Source organism: Culex quinquefasciatus, chromosome 3, assembly GCF_015732765.1.
Source record: "Culex quinquefasciatus strain JHB chromosome 3, VPISU_Cqui_1.0_pri_paternal, whole genome shotgun sequence".
NCBI lineage: Eukaryota > Metazoa > Arthropoda > Insecta > Diptera > Culicidae > Culex > Culex quinquefasciatus.
In genome coordinates this window covers 134,640,281-134,650,158 of record NC_051863.1, presented here as the reverse complement: position 1 = coordinate 134,650,158, position 9,878 = coordinate 134,640,281, and the positions used below count along the sequence as shown (strand labels likewise).

The 9,878-nt window shown below is 39.1% G+C and overlaps 1 protein-coding gene and 1 pseudogene across 1 annotated transcript; one reads left to right on the top strand and one right to left on the bottom strand.

Moving 5' to 3' along the window:
• Nucleotides 1-2,052: 2,052 nt before the first annotated feature.
• Nucleotides 2,053-2,569, bottom strand: LOC119769259 (annotated as a pseudogene).
• A 969-nt stretch (nt 2,570-3,538) lies between these two features.
• On the top strand, nt 3,539-8,780 carry LOC6036218 (ubiquitin-conjugating enzyme E2-22 kDa). Its single transcript, XM_001846241.2, has 3 exons — nt 3,539-3,923; nt 8,037-8,189; nt 8,249-8,780. Exons 1-3 carry the CDS (start codon nt 3,861-3,863, stop codon nt 8,630-8,632), a joined length of 600 nt encoding a protein of 199 aa, XP_001846293.1. The 5' UTR covers nt 3,539-3,860; the 3' UTR covers nt 8,633-8,780.
• The last annotated feature ends 1,098 nt before the right edge of the window (nt 8,781-9,878 follow it).

The following is a 9,878-nucleotide window of genomic DNA, read 5'->3' as shown; positions in this document are numbered from 1 at the left end:
CTCTGCCGAAGAAACCAAATTGATCAGAAAATTTCGTCCTCATATACCGATTTTTATATATTTACAAACCAATTTAGTATGCATCCCGGAAATTTGCAAAAAAAAAAATGAAAAAAAAGCAAAATATCTTTTTATGATAAAAAAAGTACTTTGATACATAGACAAAGTTTCATTCGAATAAAAAAATACAAAGTTATAAATCTCGAAAAAAAATAGTCGTGTTTTTTATCGTTGTACATAAAAAATGACAAAGGGCTTTATGACCCTATTCATGATCAAAGTTAACATAAAGATTAAAATGGGCCGAGAAATTTCCTCTCAAGATTTATCCTTTTAAAATTTTTGTAAGATTTAGGGTATTGGTGTGACTTTTAACCATCTACAACACTCTAGAAGGACTTCGATCTGTAAATCCGCCAAAAAAAAATAATTTTTCTACCAATTTTCAATCTTTAAAAAGCATTGGAAAAAAGAATTCTTAACATTTAAGAAAATTTTAGGGTTGGAAGTGTGACTTGTTTTATGTGACTTTGCCTAGGTTTTTAAATATGTATTTTTTTCTGGGGTCAAGTTTGGCTGTGTTTTTCCCTAAATTTCTATATGTTTTGTAAAAAATAAGTATGCAGTAATTTTTGTATTGTCTCAGACTATGCCTCTTAGCATATTAAAACAATTTAAATGATAATGGTTTCATTCTAGAGTAAAAAAATGTGAAAAACATGCAAAAAAAAAAATCAAAAGTGGCTGTAAAAACAGGAAAAAACTATAGATAGGCAAAAGATAATGATAGGAAGTGCCTAATCTAGGGGTTAATCCAAGGGGTAGGACAGTGAGTGATTTTGAGAAAATTTGAATAGAATTGAGTAACATTGAGCCACGCACGTTTTTCAGGGTTTCTCAATCTTCACCATGATTTTCACAAACGACGTAACAAATTTTGACATTGACATTTCAACGCTGACACTGACAACTTGCCAAACACAAAAACAGCGGGAGCGTAAATTTTTCCGGCTGCCAGAAAGGTGTTGAGGGAGGCAAGAAGGCTTGGCCACTGCCCCAAATACCGAACCGGCCAAAAAGGGATGAATGCTGCTGCTACCGGAAACAGTGCCGCTGCTGGCAAATAGGCTCCGACGGCGGCTTTAGCCAAAATTGGCTGCTATTGCCGCCAAGGCCAAGAACAATTAGGCCGCCGCCAAGAAGCCAGCCCCGAAGAAGCCGTTTCCAAAGAGAGTGCCGCCGGTGCCGATGGTTCCAAGTAATTTCGTTCAAAACGTGGCAAAATGGACATCGTTAACGAGGTTTTGCAAACGCAAAAAAAGAGCCCGCGACGAGAAGGTACGACGGGGTGTTGGACAAATCGGTTCCCACTTACAGCTACCAGCGGTTCAAGGCCGAAAAGGAGAAGGATTGTGTGGTAGAGTTGCCCCAGAATGCGGAACCCAACAAGGACGAAGCGATATTTGCGCATTGACAGGTATGCCATGAACGAAATCGCCCGGATGAGAGCTGGTGACTGCTGCCAACGTCGACAAGGCGTCGACCGGAGAGTTCCAGGAGAAGCTGATCAACGAAGGACCGCGTAATTGGCGTGAAGGAAGCAAAAGCGCGCTGCCGGGCGAGAAGAAACGCAACCTGGAGATTGTCAGCAAGGTGCTGAAAAAGAAGCCGCCAGTGACACTGGAGCTGCTGTCCACAAGAAGAAGGGAACTGCCGGAGCAACATAGGCTGCCGCAAAGAAGCACGCCACAAAGAAGGTAGCCGCCACCGTGGGTGAGAAGAAGGCCATCGAGGCCAAGGTGCAGAAGGGTACCGCTAAGATTCATGTCATCACTATGCCAGGGGTATAGGTATGATTTTGGAGCAAAATAAATAAGTATATACAAACACACAATAAAAAACGCATCATTCGCTTAGTCTCTGGTAAAAATAAGAAAAGATCGGAGCGACTGCTTCAGATGCCCCCCTCCAGTCCCACGACAATTTTCTTCTCCTAGATCTAGAAGGGATGCAAACGGATGATACAGCAACTCTTAGAGATTTTCGTGACGACTACGATTTCCGTGTGCTGGCACTTCGCTGGCCGGAAAGACGAAAGACCTTCTCCTTGATCTCGCTGAACTCGCAAGCAATGTGAGCGGTGTGGCAATCCAGCACTGGGGTGTATCCGTTGGAGATCTGACCGGGGTGGTTCAGCACGATGACCTGGGCGGTGAGTTCTTCGAGTCACCGGCGACGTATCCACGACGCAATTCCTTGACGGACACATTTTTGGCGTTGTCCAGCAGGGCTTCTTCATGCGGACGGACTTGATTTCAGCGGCCAGGTTGACCGGGGCGAAGACGATGGCGATACCGGGCTTGTTCACACCGGTTTCCGTTCCCGGGGGGCAGATGCAGGGGCTTGTCGGTGGGGTCCGTTGGGCAGTTTCTGTCAGCCTGGCTCTCTTGCGCTTGATGGCCTCTGCTTGAAACAAGTACATCTTGGTGGACGGTTCCAGCATGTTATCTCCGTGCCATCCGGATTTAGATAATACCAGTATCGAATTCACCGGTCCCGGCGGCGACGATCAACACGGCACAATCCGTAACAGGCGGAATCGACGTCGTCGTCGGGCGGAATAGTTTGTTCCCGGTTTCGTCAACGAACTTTAGCAGCATCGTGGCGTGAAAATATTTCTAATGTATTTGTAAACACGCTCTTCTGTCAACGTGGTCGAGTTTATTCACAAATTCCGCAACTCGGTGAAAAAAAATCATGAGGAAGATTGAGTAACTTTGAGCCACATTGAGTAATTTTTTAAAATTGAGTCACTCAGTTACTCTGTGTCCTACCCCTTGGGTTAATCACTTCGAGTATACTGCATACGCGTATCATACGCACATAATATTCTCATTGTCTGCATACCGTATTGACGATATAGACCCCATATTCGTCGCATATGAGGTTATATCTACCCAAATATCAGCGTGGATATCATACGCGCATAATACTCTCGCAGTATTCCTAGGTAGCATACCGTATCGACTCCAATATTGGCTTCATATTGGTGCAGTATCAGAAGTGAATTCCAGAGTTTTTTTTGAAAAGGACCAATAAGCTATTGTCTTTCATATGTTTATAGGACCTAATCAAAAAAAACTCGAGAATTGCCCTTTGTGCCTAATACTATCAAAAACAACATAAACTAAACAAGATAAATGCAAATATAAATAAATACTAAAAATTAAACAAAAAAAAAACATAAAACAAGAGAAGTAAAGTTTTTCGTTGAACAAAAGTTGCTCAAAATGACCTCCTAAACAAGGGAAAAATAAATATTTTCAAAATAAAAATTTGGGCAGTACAGACTTAAAATAAAAAATAATTATTCAGAATAGAAAATAACAAATTATTGCACGATTTTATTTTAAAAATTATAAATTTTTAATTTTCTCATGAAGCCGAATAATTTCCTATTTCACCCTTGATTTCACCACTGTCGTGGTGAGTTATTTCTCCGTTGTCACCTTCTCCATCTTGAAACAGTTGTGTCCGTCAATCCGCGCGAAACGAGGAAACACAAAAAGTCAAAATAACTTTTCGATTCTTTTCTTTTTCTCCTCTCTTGCTTGCTTTTTTCGGGGCCACGGCACAAAGTCGATACCGTGAACCCAAAAGGAAGAACCGTACGGCTTTTGTTTGGACTAGGTTTGAAAAGTGCCGATTCAGCAGCGCCCGACCAGAGCCGTTCCGCAAAATTGCGTCGTGGAATCAGCAGCAGTAGGAACACTGACAGGATTCGCCCCAGCGGGAACCGACTGCAGTTTGGCTTGATAGTTTCGCTTGCAAAAGACACAACAGGGAGAGTCTGAGGTAAAATGGCGAACATGGCAGTGTCCCGCATCAAACGAGAATTCAAGGAGGTTCTGAAAAGTGAAGAAGTAAGTACTGGACGATACGGAATGGGGACCCGTGTTTGGACTTGCGATGAGGGTAATTGATAAGATTATCATTGAGGGGGACAACCCATCGTATATTGCATAATCCAAAGGGTCAGCAGCAAATTTCGGAGCTCAAAGAGTTTGACTTTCTTCTCCTTCTGATAAAACTGCATGTCAGTGAGTTGTCATAGCAGGCTATTTTCGACATAGAGGATTCCGGGGTCAAAGAGACAAACAACACTCCTGCAGAGAATCTTTCAGTACCACATAAATTCAATTTCTAACTGGTCCCTTTAGCTCAATAGCTGTCGAAAACAAATTTGGGAGACATTGGGTCATACAAACTTTTGTTAATTAAATTTTTATCTTCTCTGGAGAGAAAATAATTAATAAGTCTCTACGTTTCGCATTTTGCTCGCGATTTTAAAATTTTAATTTTTTTGATTTGGATAAAACATTGTCCATGCATTCCCTATGTCAAAAGAAGTCATTCTGCATCTTTAGTTTTTCCACACAAGTCTACATACAACTTTGGGTCTTAAAAAATGGGTATATAAATAAATGTATGATTTTTGTGTATCATGAGAAGGGATTGTTTGATCTTTCGTCACTACAATCATACAATACAATCACTTTAAAAAATACTACTGCAAGTTTGTTTGTTTGTCATAGTCTAATAGTACTAGTACTTCCTTTTTAGTAATAGTACTTCCTTCCGATCTTCCGAACAAGTACAGTACTGCCCATGTTCGCATAAACGTCCCATATGCAAAAACGGCAACCTGAGAAAAACGCAAGGCAAGTTTGTCTCACACATAAGGCTACGTGTTAAGTTTTCACGAAAAAACTAGATTCCCTCCAGATTTTTAGAACAAATTACTGGATGTTATATGCTTTTCTGAAAGATCTCACGATTTTGAACAAAACTGCATCAATAACTCAAAAACGATGAAAATGCATATGGGACATTTATGCGATCAGAGGCAGAGTAACTGTATTTGAAAAACTGAAAAAAAATCGTACAATTTTCTCTCAGGGACTTTGAAAATCGGGCAAAATTTTAAAGGAAGTATACTGCCCATGTTCACATAAATGTCCCATATGCAAAAACAGCATGCTGAGAAAAACGCATTTGAAGTTTGTCCCATACATAAGGCTACGTGTTAAGTTTTCGCGAAAAAACTGTATTTCCTCCTGATTTCTAGAACAAAGTACTGGATGTTATAGGCTCTTTTGAAAGAGCACACAATTTTGAACCAAACTGCATCAATAACTCGAAATCGATGAAAATGCATATGGGGCATTTATGCGATCAGGGGCAGTATAAGTGTAAACACTAAAAACTAATTGAAATGCATTTTTCTGCATTAAATATCATATTCAGCATGTTTGGGCTTGTTTAGAATTATGAAGAATTTTGTGAAATTCCAATGCACAGTAGGGTCGTCCAAATCCGGACTTTTTTTAGAGTCTATATTTAAATCATTAAAAAAAAACTTTGGAGATGTTAATAACTTCTTCAGAAAAAAAATAATCTAAAAATATGGCGTTGTCGGGAAAGTTGTTCGAAATTTGAAAATGACAGGTCGAAATTCTCCATACATTAAAATTTAATGTCAAAATTTTTGACAATTTTGACCAAATTAATAGAAAGCATCTAACTAAACCTTCAAAAATCAGTTTTATGAATTTGGTTGGTTTATAATTTAACCTTCGACTTTTCCCGTGTTAAGGAGGTCAATTTACGCAACTTTTGTTCTACTAAAAACTTAACTTCTCTTGTTTTATTTTTTTTTGTATTTTAATTTGCATTTATATCATGTTTTGCTTAAGTTTGTTTCTGGTAGCATTTGGCTTACTTAAGGCTACCAACTCTTGCTGAGCAAAAATCCGTACACCTTGCCGATATGAAACCATGGTATAACAAAAACTGTCAATGAATTATTTAGATAAATTAAATTTAATAAATCAGATAATTAAAAATATAAAACTGTGTCGTTTTTACAACTAACAAATTTCACAAAATGCTATCAGAGTGCTTCTGACTTGCATGTTTAAAAGTATTCATATAAAAAAACCGTGATTTGAATCAAATCATTATGTTCTTCAATTTGTTTTTGTTAAACGTTTAAAAGTTTACGAAATGTCAATTTTGCTTTTACGAATAATATCGTTCTTAGAACGAGAACACTTTTCCAGCGTTTTTTTTATTGAAAAGGTCCTATAGCATGTGAAACACAACAGTTTATAGGACCTTTCAAAAAAACTCTAGATTTGTTAAATGTTCAAATGTTTTCACAAGTTTTAGAAAGCCTATAGAAATGGAATATATTTAGGAAGGAATTTCTAAAAGAACAATTCTAGAGTTTTTTTTTAAAAAGGTCCTATCAAAATATGAAAGACAATAATACAAAAACTCTAGAAATATTGATAATCAAGATAATCAAGTCACACTTAAAACCCTAAAATTTTCGTAAATTTCAATAATTCTTCTTTGCAATGCTTTTTAAAGATCAAAAATCGGTTAAAAATTTTTTTTTTTGCGAATTTTTAGATCGAAGTTTGTCTAGAGGCGGGGTAAAAATTCATGGAAGGAATAGATAACGAGATAAAATTGGAAGGGATAGATAAAATAAAATTGGACAAAGTTGCTTGCCCAACAACTTTCTAGAAGAGAAAATCATTTCCAATATTACTGGACTGGCTATTTTCAACCAAGCCGAAAGTTGCCTCTTTCTGTTGGCAAAGACACCAAAGCACAAAACTCAAAAACTGCCCAATTTTTAGGAAAATCATTTTTCCACCTAATTACGCGATCTGACCCGCGTGCTTGATGAAATTACATGCTGTTCCCACAGCTCAAAAAGCTGTATTATTGGCTCATACACAATTAGATTTTGATTGGAGATAGAACAACACCTTGACATCCAGAGTTTTTTTTAAAGGTCCTATCTCGGGTGAGTTTTCAAAAAGCCGTAAGAGCCATCGTGACCTCCGACACTAATATTCGTTTTTTTCCAAATTGTTGCAAAATTTCATTTATTTTTGATTTTTGACACTTGAAAGGCAAGTAGATGAACAATCTTAAGCATTTTTGAAATTTATTTTTCGTAAGTAGGTCGAATACCGATGCAAAAAAGGCTTTGTTTACCATTGGCTCTTACGTCTTTTTGAAAACTAATCCGAGCTATAAGCTAGTGTCTTACATTATGTTTATAGGACCTAATAAAAAAAGTAGAGATATGATAAAATTGGGTACTAAAGCCCTATGTAAATTTTTATGTATAACGGAAAAAACACGATTAAAACCATTTCTGATCACTTTTTTTCATTTTAATGCAAAAAAAAATAATTGACAAGACAACATTTTTTCGATGGATCAACTATGGTCCCCTTGGAACGAGCTGTCAAGTAGGAGCTTTTCTGTCAAGAAGGACCGCGAGATTAATTTTTCAAAATTGATTTAAAAATCCATTTTGAACTCTTTGTGGTCGTACAAAGGGTCATTGTACTCAGAAAAATAAGCTTTATCGTTGTAAACAATAATATCAGCAATCTAAGCTTCATTTTAGGACCCAATTAAAAGCAAATTTAAATATTCATTCCCGCGGTGGGCGCCTTAAAATTCTATTTGTCAAAATGGGTAATCGGCGCCGCCGCTCCGTGCCATACTCTCGTACACTTAGTTGCCCAGAGCAGCGAAGTCCTTGTATGTAGATAAAAAGGAAGACACTAGTGGTTGGTACTAGCAATAGTGGCCGACAGCTATAAAGTCAACTTCGTCTTAATATTCATACCTTGCTCGAATTCAATTTCCGACTCGCTACTGCTACTTTGCATGGTGTTCATTTTGATTGACAAACTTTAGAATTTTGATATTTTCGACACACACTTTTGAACCACGTTTTCTATCGCTTTCACCACTCAGCAAGTGCAACTACACAAATCCCATCGCTACACGACGCGCAATAGCTAATCTCACGTTGGATCAATTGAGTGTGTTTACCACGCGGAGATTACGACGCTGCAGCAATGTGGCTCAAGATCGCGCCTTCTAGTTGCTAGTTGGCAACACGAATTTCACAAAGTTTATTTTTTATTTTTTTATTTCAGATTGTTCAGTGTTCTATCAAATTAGACATCGTAAATGACAACTTTACAGAGCTACGCGGGGAAATTGCCGGCCCTCCGGACACACCGTACGAGGGTGGAAAATTCCTGCTTGAAATTAAGGTTCCAGAAACGTATCCGTTCAACCCACCGAAGGTATTTAGAAGCTATACGGTTGACTGTGAACATATTATTGAAGTTCCTTCCCCAACCAGGTCAAATTCATCACCAAGATCTGGCACCCGAACATTTCCTCCGTGACCGGTGCCATCTGTCTGGACATCCTGAAGGACAACTGGGCCGCGGCGATGACGCTGCGGACGGTGCTGCTGTCGCTGCAGGCCCTGCTCGCCGCGGCCGAACCGGACGACCCGCAGGACGCGGTCGTGGCGACGCAGTACAAGGACAACCACGAGATGTTCATACTGACGGCCAAGCACTGGACGAACGCGTACGCCGGCGGGCCGTGCCGCAACGCGGACTTTGACCAGAAGGTGCAACGGTTACGCGACATGGGCGTGGAGGACTACGAGGCGCGTGCGGCCCTGTCGCGGCACAACTGGCACCTGGAGCGTGCCTCGGAGCAGTTGTTTAGTTAGTTGTTGTAAGAGGGGAGCTTGTGGGTGGTCGCGGTCGTCGTCGTCGTCTTCATTGTCGAAAAAAAGGTAAAAGGGAGAGGGGTGGAAACGCAGTCAACTCTGGCCCGTTTGCGACATAAACACTTACTTTTTATACATGAAAGAAAAACTGAAAAGACATGAACACGATATTTATGCTATAAGGAGCTTGAGCTGCTGCGCAGGACTAAGGTGATAAAACGTAATGTAAAAGAAACAACAACAACAAGCTGAAAATTAAATCACTGTCATTTTCTTTGTTTCCTCGTCTGCTACTAAAACTCTAAAATTCACGTGTACACTGGCGTACTTTCTAGAACTTGACCCTTTCACAATTACGCTCCTTTTTGTTTGTTTTTATTTTCGTAACACGATGGATTCGGAAATCGTCCCACACTCACACACACACACACACATCATGAACCACAATCAATTTAGTTATGAACAAGTTTTGAACACAATGATTAATGCTGTTATAAGAATTGTAAATTTAATAAATATACTTAAGAAAGATTCGAGTGTGCGCTGTTACTTAAACTGAGTTGACAAATTTGGTCCATGGTCCGGTTCTATATTGCAATCGTGTTTCTACTGTGAAGAGCAGGGTAGGCAAATGGCAAAAAACCATCGCGAAGCCCTCGTTTGATTTATTACCTTCCAGTTACAGAATTCACTATAATGATGTATGAAGCAATTGTAGATTTTGTACAAACGAACAATTTTGTAGAACATTGTTTTGTTCCAAAGTGAATGCTGTTGACACTAGAGCGTAAACAATGTCTAAAAATGCCACCATCGGCGTCCCTCACTCGCGATGGTGAGGGGATTTTTGTTTACGCTCTAATGTCAACAGCATTCAGTTTAGAACAAAACAATGTTCTACAAAGTTGTTCATTAGTAAAATATCTACAAGTGCTCCATACATGATTATAGTAAATTCCTTAACTGGAAGAAAATAAATTTAAAAAGCTTTTTGGAGGCCCATCGGCAAATACCTTCCCTGGTGAAGAGTGTGAAGTTTGTCAATATTTATTTAGGGTTATTTGTAGTAAAACTAATCATGTATTATTTTTTCCTCTATAGGTGAAAGTAGTTAAGAGCACATCTACGCACCAATGGAATCGGCCTGTGACTGATCCCTGATTCCAGCCAAAACCTCCGAATCAAGTACAGAAACTCCAATCGCTGCGTAAAGACCTTCACTAACATTCTTAGCTACGCCATCGAC

Excerpts from the sequence above, each read along its gene's own strand:
- LOC6036218 (XM_001846241.2), top strand. The coding sequence starts at position 3,861 with ATGGCGAACATGGCAGTGTCCCGCATCAAACGAGAATTCAAGGAGGTT. Across the intron at positions 3,924-8,036 it reads AGGTTCTGAAAAGTGAAGAA|ATTGTTCAGTGTTCTATCAA; the intron begins GTAAGTACTGGA and ends TTTTTATTTCAG. Across the intron at positions 8,190-8,248 it reads ATCCGTTCAACCCACCGAAG|GTCAAATTCATCACCAAGAT; the intron begins GTATTTAGAAGC and ends TTCCCCAACCAG.